Source organism: Planococcus citri, chromosome 3 (genome assembly GCF_950023065.1).
Source record: "Planococcus citri chromosome 3, ihPlaCitr1.1, whole genome shotgun sequence".
Classification (NCBI taxonomy): domain Eukaryota; kingdom Metazoa; phylum Arthropoda; class Insecta; order Hemiptera; family Pseudococcidae; genus Planococcus; species Planococcus citri.
The window spans coordinates 67,322,413-67,335,620 of NC_088679.1; the positions used below are offsets into that span (position 1 = coordinate 67,322,413).

A 13,208-nucleotide genomic window follows, 5' to 3' on the forward strand; every position below is an offset into this window, starting at 1 on the left:
TTAACTTTGCAACTTTTCTGAGGTGAATTTTTACAGAAATTTGAACATTCAAAAATTTTCTGTAGACTCCAGAACTGCTCAAAACAGTCAGAAACTGTTTCAAATCGATTCGGCAGGTCGAAAATGGGGTATGCGCCAATTTTCAGCTTTTTAGGTCAATTTGGTGAAATTTTATTCTTTACTTTTCGAATGTCCATTTTTGCATTTTTGCATTTTTGCATTTTTACAATGCTCATTTTTCGACCAAAAAAAAGTGAATTTTCATAAAGAAATTTAAATCGCAAATTTATTTATTTTTCGAAAATAAGAAGTTCAAAAGATAAAATCATGTCTGCTCTCGTTTGGTTGAATATGACTTAGTAGAAGACATTAGGTGTGATCTATGACTTGTCCAGCTTAAGTTATCTAGAAAAAAAAAAAGAAACTTTGGTGACCACTTTTGGGTAGGTACTTTATTTTATTCTGCTTCATCAATTTTAATCACAAGCTTCTTACGAGCATTTTCAGCGAAAAATACATTTTTTGTATTGAATAGAAAATTGAAGATTATTCGGATTTTTCTCCACGAACAAAATCCACGATGAACTTTGTAATTTTGGCTCAAAATATTTTGAAAACGAAGGCTTTTTGAAAAAATTCAGGCTTGTACTGATGAAGAATTTCATGCTCTACAATTTTGTCTCTCTTCGTTTTTTTTCATTTTTTTTTTTTTTTTTTTTTGGTGATGAAAAATAAAAATGATTTGAATTTTTCATCATAAACAAGGAATATTCAAGCTAAACTTTCCAACTTTGGTTCAAAATGTTGTAATTAATACGAAACCTTATGGGAAAAAAATCCAAACGAATTTCATTTTTGTGGTCGAAAGTTCAAAATTGAAGAGGAAAAAATCATCGTAAAAAAATGATTTCCGAAGAAAACTCAGAGCTCTTGATTTCGGGGGCTTTGTTTTTGAGATATTTTTAGTGGAAATCAGAAAGCTCGACTTTGTTGAACAATCTCTTGGTGTTTTGTTTGTTTGTTAGGTATCTTATAATGTAATATTTGCTTTTTTTGAAAAATTGGAGGGGGGTAAAGAAGATAGGTCATTTTTTCTTGGTCCTGTTTTTTTTGCTGTTTTTTGTTTTTACATTTTCCTGGAACAATTAATATTTTTTTTGAAAAATTTGAATATGAATGAAAATGCTATAAAATTATTTACCATACCAAATGACCCCCCCCCCTCCTCACCCTTCTTCTTTATCTCATTTTCAAAAATATATCGATACATCATAACAAGAGGAAGAAATCAGAAATTTAATCCACGTTACATTCGATTTGTTTGTTTGTTTTTTTTTTGTTTTTCAAAAGCATCTCATCTGTCGTTTCAAAAGTGTAAAATCGCTTTCTTTGCTTGAAAAAAAAATTCAAAAAGTTGAAAAATTTACAAAACTGACGAAACTAATTTATTTGAAAGGAAAATTGATACCTAAACCAAGAACTAAATTTTTTATATTGAAAACTTCAAACGCGAACTAAAAATTCAAATTTTTTAGATTAATTTTCAATGAAAAATGTGAACCTAAATTGAAGCTAAAAACCGATAAAATTCATAAAACTCGATGATTTTGAATTTTTCAAAAATGAAAAATGAATCCAAAACTGAAAAAATAAAATTAGTAACAGAACACGAAACACCCCAACTAAGTTTTTTGGCCATTTATCAAAACGAGGTTGAAACCGTTTTGCATGAAAATTTGAGTTTCCATACCTGAAATAGAAATTCTGCCAAAGGTCCTCAATGGTGAGTGATTATCATGGGGGGGGGGCTAAAAAGAGTAACGTTTGAAAAACTGTCGAGATATAATTGTTTTTTCGAAATTAATTTGTAAAACTTCGAGAGTTCGAGGGTCGCTATAATATACTTTTGTTGGCTGGGAGCTCACATTTTTCCCCCTAGATGTGACTTTTTCTCGAAAAATGGCCAAATTCGAGGGTAATTTTCAATATTAGACTCTTCAAAAGATCTTCTGAGTAGCAGTGCGAGTTTGGGTAAATTACGGAGAGCATCTATTCACCTAAGGACACCTTGTATAATACGTGAAAATGGTTCAACTTCAAGTGAAAAATATTACACCGTGGAAAATAGTAGGTATTTAGTATTACGACGAGTCAGCAAACCGAACGCGACACGGCGACCGAGCGACGTTGTAATGAAATCTTCATCCGCACATGGTAAACGTGTAATTTTAAATGCGATGAAAATATACACGCCAATATTTAATAGTTGTAAAACTGGAATCAACATGTTATTACTCAAATACCACCTACTATTAAGTTACAGTACACAAGCAAAGTGATTTATTTACGCAGATCACGATAAAGGACTCCCTCTTTTTTTCTTTTTCCTTTTCATTATATTATTGTATTACCTACTATACTCGTACCTAGCTTGTGATTCGTATATATTATGGGTAATTTTGATACAATATAAGGCAATAAATACTCTGGTAAAAAGTTGGAATTAATTTTGGTAATAAGAAAGTTTCATTCGTCAAGTTGTGAAAATCGCGTATTGTGTAGTTGTTTTGGGATATCTGATGGTGAAATTTTCGCGATAAAATTCGCATAACTTTGAATATTAAACTGTATATAAACGACTGCTTTTCAGTTCGCAAATAAAGTTTAGTAGGCGTGGATTTAATATAAATCATATCAGCATGCCCTTGACCGGGCTGTAAAGCGATTATATAATAATTCGGATCCTCGTGCTTGCTTATACAGTGTACGCTGGCAAAACAAGGCTTTTTTCATTTTTCGAAACTCGAGTCGCGAGGGTGAAATAGCGGCGGCAATGTAGTTGTTTAAATTATGAAATTACAACGGAATAATTCAAGAAGCAAAGATTGCTATTCATGAGCACGTTGTTTAACTACCCCTTTCTGTACGTATATACGACATACGTAGGTGGGTCTGGGTAAGTAGGTACCCGATTCACGCATATTTTACAGCTGGAAAATAAAACGATAAATTCGCTTAAAAAGCGTGATTACTAAAGACATGCAAATTAACAGAGTCAGCACAACATATGATGTATATGTACGAGTATGTGTGTGTCTGTGCCATTTGCAGTAGCACGAAAGTACTTGCTAGGTGCTTCAAGTCGTATTGTCGAGCTCATTGTGAAGGCGAGGTAGGTTTCAGAGTATAGTGTTTGTTGTCGCTGAGAAGGGTATTAGAGTCGAGTTGAGATGGTTTGTGGTAATGATGAAAATGTGGATTGTGGGTGTTTATCGATTGGAATGGAGATTATTTCGTTTGGTTGTGGGATTTGAATTTTTTTGTCCTATTTTTTTTTACGAAAAACGATACTGGGAATTATTTTTTTTGGATACATTTTATTGGGTATTGAAGTGGTTGGCAGCAGTGTTCATTGTGAATGAAGATGGTGATGAAATTTTCCTCTTTTTTTTGCCTTTGAAAAATTGGTAGAATATCTAAATTTGTCAAAGATTTATTTTAAGACAGATTTTCCAACTGTTTGCGAATGACTCTTGCAAAAAAGATTCATTTGGCTCACATTGAAACCGATTCCTGAATGAATTATTTACCAAAATGAGCGAACGATTCATTTCGAGGAACTTTCTCATTTCTGTCTCATTGAGATGAAAAATTATTAAAAATTGTCGAATGAATCATTTAGAATTTTTTTTTCAAAATTTTCAACCAATAGGACTGATTTTTGAATTAATTGTTCGCGAATGAATTGAAAATGAAAGTTATTGCTGAGTTGAGAATTTTTAGATTCGTTTATAAAAATATTATCCTTGCAAACCATTTAAGGAACCGATCAAATTTTCAAAGTGAGGTTTTTATTGACTTATCGAATCAACGTTGAAAATCCACGAATCATTCGCGAACGATCGGCATAAATAGAAGGATGACTGTCATGAATGAGATCGACATCATTCGCAAGTGAACGATGAGTAATTTGAAAAAATAAAATATTTTCTCTATGCCATTGCGACGAAAAAATCATGAAAATTATTCGTGAATGATTCGTTTTAAAAAAAAATATCGTTCACGAACGACTGAATCAATTCTTGAATCGTTTGCGAACGAACAAATTTTTTTAATACCGACGTTTAAAAAAATTATGGAAGTCGTTTGTGAATAACTCGTCCTCAAAAATATTGTCGTTCGCGAACGACTGAATCGATTCGCGAATCATTCGCGAACGAATGAATGAATCATGTCAAGACGATTTTTTTTACCGTGCATCATTGTGAAAAAAATTATTCGAGTCGTTCGTGAATGATTCGTTTTGTGAAGAGTAATCGTTCACTGAGTTGATGATCAAATCGCAAATCGTTCGTGAACGAAATAATGAATCATTTTGGGACAGACTCTCTGCAATGTTGGGTATTGTTGCAAAAAATTGTGAAAATCGTTCGTGGGTGATTTGTTATGAGAAATATGTTTGTGAACAGCTAAAGCTGAATCGATTTCCAAATCGTTCGCGAACGAACGAATGAATCATTCGAGGATAATTTTTTGAGACGATGAAATTATTGTTGGAAAAAATATGAAAGTCGTTCATGAGAGATTTGATTCAAGAAATATTATGATTCGCGAACGACTGAGTCGATTCGCACATTGTTTGTGAACGAACGAACGAACGAACGAACAAACGAACGAACAAATGAACGTATGAATGAATATTTTCACGCAGATTTTTTTTGACACAGTTGTTGAAAATCAAGTATGAAAGACGTTCGCGAATGATTCATTTTGAGAAATAATGCTGTTCGTGAACGACTGAATCAGTTCTCAAATCATTTGTTAACGAGCAAACAAACAAATGAATTATTACCTATAGGCACATTTTTGGCACAAATATTGAAAAAAATTATAAAAGTCGTTCATGAAGGATTCGTTTTGAGACATATTACGGTTTGTAAAACAACCCAATCGATTCTTCAGTCGTTCGTGAACGACCAAATGAATCATTTCAGAAATTTTTTCATGTGTGATTGTTGGAATACGTAGAATCGAAATATGAAACTTTTTCGTTAATGATTTGAGAAATGATGTGGTTCGCGAACGACTGAATCAGTTATTGAATCGTTCACGAACGAACGAACGAACGAATCATTTTAGGTAGGTTTTTTTGCTCGAACGTTGATGAAAAAATTATTCAAGTTGTTCTTGAATGATGAGTTCTTACGAATATTGCAGTTCGCGAACGACTGAATCGATTCTTAAATCGTTCGTGAACGAACGAATGATTCACTTCAAGTTGATAAATGATTTTCTTGTTGTAATTGTGGGAAAACAATGGGGAAGGCATTTGTGATCGATTAGTTTCGATAAAATATTATCGTTCGCGAACGACCGAATCGATTCTCGAATCGTTCGCGAACAATCAAATAAATCACTTTGAATTTGAAACATTGAAAAAAATTTGAAAATCGTTCACGAATGATTCGTGGCTAGGAATATTATCGTTCGCGAACGACCGAATCAATTTTCGAATCGTTCGCGAACGAATGAATAAGTCACTTTGAAACATTGGGAAAAAATATGAAAATCGTTCTTGAATGATTAGTGGTTAAGAATATTATCATTCGCGAGCGACTGAATCGAATCCTATGTCGTTCGCGAACGAACGAATTGAATCTTGAGTCGTTCGCGAACGAACAAATGAGTCATTTTGAATAAAATTTGTTGTTTGATTATTGTTGAAAAAAATTATGAAAGTCGTTCGTGAATGATTCATTTCGAGCCATCGTCGTCGTTCAAAAACGACTAAATTGGGTTTTAAATGAACCATTTTAATCACAGTATGAACAATTTTTTAAAAAATTGTCTGAAAAATGATTCCAAAAACTGGCAATATGAATCAGTCACGAATGATTCATTCAAAAAGTCGATCCTATTGATTGGTTGTGTCTGTCTGCATGAAGAAATATGTCAATCTGTGAACCAAATTCCTCAAAAATGTCTTGTATTTGCATTATTTCCCCTTCCCCTCGGCCTAAAAAAGAGGTAAACGAATTTCTAGGTCTAAATAAACGATTTGACAACTCAATTTGCATAATTACGAAGAAATCTTAAACCTATTAGGGCGTTTTCTTATTACAACTCACGAATGAATTAATTCATTCAATTTTTACGACGACGAAAATACGAAAAAAAAGAGTTACCGAAAAGAAGCAACGACGACGACGACGATCAAAAAACCTAAATAATTTCATCAATCAAAGATATAACAACGAAAATTATTTTTACACCGGGCATAAAACGTATCGTCAAAAATGGAATCGGCAACAACGTATACCAAGCGACGGACGATAGAGAAGAAGAGGAAGAGGAACAATGCAGAACTTCGCCAAAGAGCAGGAAAAGAGGGCGAATGCGGAAGCACACAGTGAGAGTCTACCCTGCTTCTGCTTCGCTTTCGCCTTTCGGTACCGCACAGCGCACGATGCTGCTGCCAAGATAAAACGAAATCGAATTAAAGTGATTTGAAGAGCTTTAGTAAATGGAATAGTCATTAAGTAATGCAGACAGAAGACGGTAATAGGGGAAAAGAAGCCAAACCTAGAAAATTAAACGCGACGGAATTCTCTTAAGAATATTTTTCGCCGGATAGGGGACGTAGAAACGAGAACGATTCGCTGATATAAACAAATTAGTTGTTATTTTAATTCGACGCTGTTTCTTCCGACTCGAAAGATTTTTCCGGTATTGGAATTCCAAGTATTTTGATGTGTACGTATTTGTATTTTGTTGTATATGCTCGGTGCTCGTTTGTCGATCTGAACCAGATGAGGAAGAGCGAGCAAGGGCGGGGTAAGAAAAAAAGCTCGTTGCAGTGGCATCGTATCCACTTAGTCTATGTATACGCAGCGTATATTACAAAAAAAGCGAATCAAGCAGCACCAAGCTGGCCAAAATTAAAAATTAAGTAAAATTAATTTTATTTAAAAAAAGAAAAAAATAGTTAACAAATGTAAAATAGACCGTACCCGTCGGTTGCTTTGTGAGACATCATACACCTGCAAACAAGAAATCAAACGTAGTTTAACTAGTGTCGAAAATAAATAAAAAATAATAAGTATAATATTTGAATGTGGAAAATAATAATACGGGCGAGTACAGAGCCTAATATAGTTTAACTGCGTGTTATATTCGAGTGTGTGTAACTTTTTTACTCATATTCGTCAATATTCACCCGAAAGCTTTTTTTTTTTTTTTTGCAGTGCAGTAGTTTATTACAACATGATGTTTGTTTGTTTTTTTTTTCTAAATCTCGTGGTGGTGGCAAAGTTGCTCCATCCATCCAACGAGTGTGAACCAGATTTATTGAAACTTAATTCTTCGAACACATAGTTAAACTATATTCAATTTCCTAAAGGCAAGTGTGTCATTATATTATCGATATGTAGTATAAAGTACCTATAAGTACATATAAATATAATGAAATTATGGAAAATAATTAAAGTCGAGTATGATTTGCATATATTGCTTTTTCACGTACAAATACGTATGTATACAAAAGTGGTAGGACCTTGGCATACATATTGCGTATTTTTTTTTTTTTTATTCCTTCTCTCTCGCATGCGTATGGTATATTTCGGTCTCTTAATGATAATTTTTGCTTTATTACGGCTGATTAATTTTTTTTCCTCTTGTTTTGTCGTATACGTACGTACAACAATCAGAAGACATATTTGGAAAAATTACCGCTTACCAGACTGTGAATTATATCGCGTCATCGGCGCGTAAAATTCATATACTCGCGTATATACGTACGAATGTTAATTATAATTTTTTATGGGCTGGACCAACGTGAATTTCTATTGTGTTTGCGATTTGATAAATTAACCGGTAAAATTAACATTATGGTTGACTTATTCGAAGCGACTTGACTGAGGAATATGGATATTGCGAGGTAGTTTTTTTTTTTTGGTCAATTTTTAGAGTAGAAATGAAATCGATATTTCTATGAAAATTGCGATGGAAAAAAATGTCAGTTTTGTCGACGATACGAGAATAATTAATTTCTCTCTCTTATTCTGATCGGAGAGATTGTAAAAGTAAAAGTGAACTTTTATGGACTGCTGGGTAAAGATAATGTGAATGAAGTGGGATGATATATTTTTTGACATGTTCAGATGAAATCAGTCTTGAGAGAATAATTTCATCGTGATTCTTGCACATGATATTTTTTGGTCATTTCTTGCATTCTTTCTCGTTGATTTGAAATTCGAAGCATAAAAATTTCACGTTTTTGGGGATTGTAGTTCAGCTTTAGAATTTTCTCCTAGTTTGAGATTTTTTACTTCTTACTGAGACCAGTTTTGATGACTTGTCATTTCGTTCTACTCTCGACAAAATGGTCTGGTACATATGTATTTCAATTTCGTGTTCTGGGTAGTTTTAGTATTTTTTTAAAATAGTTTTTTTTGACATTTTAATAAAATATCATCATTTATTATTCTTCAGATTTATTTTGTATGTATCTACCTACCTGAAGATTGCTAATTGTACGAAGAAAAAAAATCCAAGCAGATTGCGTAGAAAAAAATACTTCCTCCTGCTCTTTCCTCGAATAAAAATTGTAAAATCATGTATCAATTTTCGAAATTCTTTTTACCCCTCTTTTCTCTTGTATTTTTTCAACTTGAATAGTCAGGTATTTTTTCATCAGTTTCAAGAATGATTCTCAGAGAGTCTTCTGAAAAAATTGAACTGTTACTTTAAAAAATGGATGTTAATATGATCAAAGATTCATGATTTATTTTTTGGAAACTGAAGAGGTGACGAGAAAGCCCTCTGAAAAAATGTCAGTGCCAGAAGTTGAAAAATTTATGATTCTAGAATTTTTTTAAATCCTCAAAAGAGGAATTTTCTCATCAACTTTGCCTTATTCTCCTTTTTAATTTTTTTTTAATGGAAAAAAACATGAAAATTTAATTGGACATTTATATTTACTCCAAGTATGAATCATTATTTCGAACATATTGAGAACCACCTTTACCTTAAACTGCAGATTAAAATAATCAGAATGGTATTTTTTAAAGCCTTTTTTTTTTGTTGAAAAATTACAATAAATCACAAAAAATTCAAAATGTAGTCAAGTGAGTCATTTTTGCTTCATTTTTTTCAAATTCGAAAAATTATGGCTTGAATCAGTTGAATTAATGAGCAAAAAATTTTAATCATTACCATCAACCCTTAAGAAATCATACAATTTGAAGCATCTGTAGAATTTTGAGAAAAAAGTAATTTTTAATACATTTTGCAATCATTAGAAAAGTAAGTAAAAGAGGTCAAAGAATTTCAAAAACTGTATTCAATGATTCTAAAAATACGTGAATAATTTACCTACTTAAATGGGAAAAATTTTGCAAGACAAGCTGTTTTATGGATTGGGGGGGGGGGGGGGTTATAATTTTTGAGGGTTAAAGATTGATTTTCATTCATTTTTTTTGAAACTTTGAAAGTGCAGATCGAAACCCTTCATTTTAGCATCAAAAATTGTAAACGCATTTTTGGATGGAAAAAATGACTTAACCCACTTTAGAATAGAGCTCTTCAATTGTTGACCCGTTCATTTGAGCCCATTTTGACACCACAATCGTGAGTTAAGATTCCTGTTTTTCCAAAATTGGGGGGAAAATGCAAAAACGACCAGCCACAGAGGACAGACACAACTTCGACTACAAAAATTGCCTTTTCTGGTATTTTTTTGAAAAAATTTCGAATGTCATGAAGCCAATTTTTTGTGAGAGTTGCCAATCGTATTATGTAAAAAGGGTTTTCAGTTTTTCTTTTTACTTTTAATCCGAATTACGTACCAAAAAATCCTCAAAAACAATTTCTTTGGCACCTCATATCAAAACTATGGCTTCAGAAAATATGAGAAAATTAAAATATAACCAAAAAGCATTGAATTTTTTATGAATTTTAAAGCATTGAAAAAATCTTAAATTATGAGATGAAAAAAATATTCTCAAAAATAATCTATTTGAATGTTTTCTTATTTTTCGGTCCCTCCCCCCCCCCACCTTAAAAAAATATATTGGATCCTAGAAATATTTTTTGGAGTTAGGTAGATATTCCGATCCAAAACAGATAAGCCTCAAAAAATCGAAGAAAGCCAAATTTTGTTTGATTGCATTTTTTTGCATTTTCTTTTTTCTTCTCAAAATATTGAAGCTCAAAAATTTTTCTCTGGTCTTCATATTCACTGTAAAATATTGGTCTCGATCTCGAAATTCTAAAAAAAAAATTGAAATTTGATCTCTTTACATCAATAAAATTGCAGAATTAGTATGAAAATCTGAGACCTTCAAAAATCTCTGCGATCCTTTATTTCTTTATTTTACAACCACCAGATGAATAGCCAAAAAAAATCTGAAAATCGCCCTACGAGTCCTTGGCTTAAACCAAATAAAATGATCGAAGTTCAAATCACTTGAATATTTTCTGGTCAGATTATTCTTGGGGGGAAGAGGGGGGAAGGGAGAGAGGGTGGATTTCTAACCTTGATTTTAATGCTGACGAGTTATTTTTTTTCGTTCAGTGGGGGTTGAAAATTAAGATTTCTATTTCTCAAAAATTCGAGGTTAATTTCTCGAAGTTTCATTGATTTGATCAAAGGCCAGTTTCCCAGATTTTCCCTTATGGCAAGTCTGGAGTTCTTAAATCCTGAATCATTCCCAAAACACATCATTACTCTCTTGAAACATCACACCAATCATAATGCACTATTGTTCAACATTCATAATTTCATAACTTGTATTTCCATTTCATTAAAAACTCATCGACATAGCGACCATCGTCTGCCATCCTGATCGTAAAACGTATCCATATTTCGGACTCGTAAACGTACTATTAGTATAAAAATACACAGTATCTGAAATCGGAGCCGTCTTGGTAAAAGGAAAACCTTAACAAAGAAGTGTCATACAAACAACCCCCTCATCACTGCAGGGGAAAGAATTAAGTCGCGGAAGCCGTAAAAAAAAGAAGAAGAAAAAAGCGAACAGAAGGTAGGAGAGCTGTCCGGATAAATTAAAATAACCCCATATCAAAAATCGAGCTTGGAAAAAATCCTTCCGCCCAATTTAATTGATAAAATGGATTCGAGCAAAGTGTTAAAAAGGTTGATAGTACAATATTTTAAAGACGGTAAAAGAAAAACCTCGCAGCCTCGTTGCTGAGCTGCGTAGGCATTCGAGATACGAGATTGTCATCTTTCGCGATATAATTATCGTATCATAAGGATGAGAGGGCACAAGAGGAAATTTTCCTTCGTCGTGAAAAACAAAATGGTAGAATTACTCGTATTTTATTGCGAAAATATTATACGAGTATTTGGAGCAAGTTGCAGATGCAGATGTGTGGAAGTGTTCGAGCTCTATAGAAGATGAGATGATGAAGGAAGGGCTTGTCAAGCGAGTGTATAGTTGATTATCACGCGCGGACACATACTGTATCAAATAAGATATCCAGTGGTGCCTAAATAAAGATTAGAGTAAATAATTTGATGAATTTATTCGCTTCGAATGTAGGTACCTAGGTGGATGGATTGAAAGATACGACTGAGATACCTCATCTGATTATAATGCTAGAAGACGTTTCTTTCATTCAAGTTGTTAAAGTGTACGGTGTATAGTGTATTGTTTGCCATGTAATGCGATCGTATAAATAGGTATGCGATGTAATTAAAAAATATTTATTCGTCGTAATGTAATTAAAGACCACATTGTGTAATCGAGTTGGCAAATTTGCTGCAGATTGGGCTATGTAAGTATAAGTATCTGTATGAGATGAGATGCCCCTGTGCTGTAAGTGTCGAGTGAAGTATTATTGATATGGAGATTATTATGTATATTCGTTCGTACTGAGTACGAGTATACAGAAAGGAAGAGAAAACGGTTTTTCAGAAACGCGTATCCGTCTTGAATCACCCCTCTATAAGAGGGTAGTAGGTACTTTTTTACGGTATTTTTTTAATAAGCGTTTTACGTAATTTCCGAACTAACATTTCGATCCATCAAAATGATTGATCATCGCCGAATGAATGCACAGAATCGGAATCGACGAACGAATTAAAACGGAAAAAACTGACATATTTGTTTCCGTTGAGTTCGCGATCGAGGTTTAGTATTTTTCTTTTTCTTTCAACACTTGCACGAAGGCATACGCTAAGTGATATATTACATAGTTCGGACAATGTAATCGATTTTTTTTTCTTCGTTTCTTTTTTTCAAGTGAGAGATAGATGCGGAGAGAGAAAGAGATGGGTTTTTGGAGTATATAACGGAATAGTCGAGGGTGATGATCGTTGTTTCTCAAAGTGCTAAGATGGGTTGGAGGCAGTTGAAAAAAAAGTTTTGTCGATTTGATGAAAATGGTCGATTTTTTTTTCGGTTTCGATTTCAATTATTTTGATTACTTTTTTTGAATTTTTTTCTGTCTCCTGAATCAATAAAAAAGAGGTTCATTGGGACGTTGACATTGACCTTTTGTATTGCATTTGCAGATGAAAAGCTCACCCAGCAGCTCTCATGAATACTTAATATGGAGACCTTTAAATTCTAAATTGATATTGTATTATTTATACCTGCAGTGTACCTATAGACACAGAGAAATAGAGATAGGAACCCCCCGCCCCCCAATACCAAGCTCGACACCCCTCTATACTAATCAACATTTTGAAACTCGTCCCATTTCAAGTACTGCACATATCGCATTCCCCCCCCCACCCCCCCATCTGCCTCCTTATATAAATGTATTGTCGTATTGAAAAAAGAAAAAAAAAAAGAAAATTTATTCCAACTCCAACCAGATTGTATTTATTTACTCGTTTCCGGCTTATCTAATCCCTAATCCCTCCTCACACACAACATCCACCTATACAGTAGGATATGGTAAGGGTTGAGATACGTACTGCTGTATAGATTTCGGCTCACACAATTGTTCATCACCTCTATGTATAGGCCCATTGCCAGCCTGCCAGCCGACTGCCATGTTGAATTCGCCGAGCGAAAAGCACTTGAATTATTGTGGTTTTTATACGAACGTGTGTTGTGTATGTGTTACATTTAAAATAAAGTGGCGACCGTTTTTCTTTGGGGGGTACGTGTACTGGGTACCCTGTGCAATATGGAACTGTGTGCGATGTGGATTACTTTATCGGGTGCCAAACCACT

General features: G+C 33.5%; 2 protein-coding genes across 8 annotated transcripts in view; one reads left to right on the forward strand and one right to left on the reverse strand.

The window, feature by feature from the left end:
• Positions 1-13,208, reverse strand: part of dac (dachshund) — a 254,479-nt gene that overhangs the window by 192,825 nt on the left and 48,446 nt on the right. For 5 of the 6 annotated variants that reach the window (XM_065354037.1, XM_065354035.1, XM_065354034.1 and 2 more), the window contains exon 2: positions 7,011-7,040. The exons of the other annotated variant lie outside the window; for it this stretch is intronic. In XM_065354037.1, the coding sequence (XP_065210109.1) occupies positions 7,011-7,040 (30 nt within the window). The remainder of the gene's footprint in view (positions 1-7,010; positions 7,041-13,208) is intronic. 6 annotated transcript variants of the gene reach the window in all.
• The window catches only part of Sfmbt (Scm-related gene containing four mbt domains), a 159,168-nt gene that overhangs the window by 20,387 nt on the left and 125,573 nt on the right, over positions 1-13,208 (forward strand). The gene's annotated exons all lie outside the window — the stretch shown is intronic.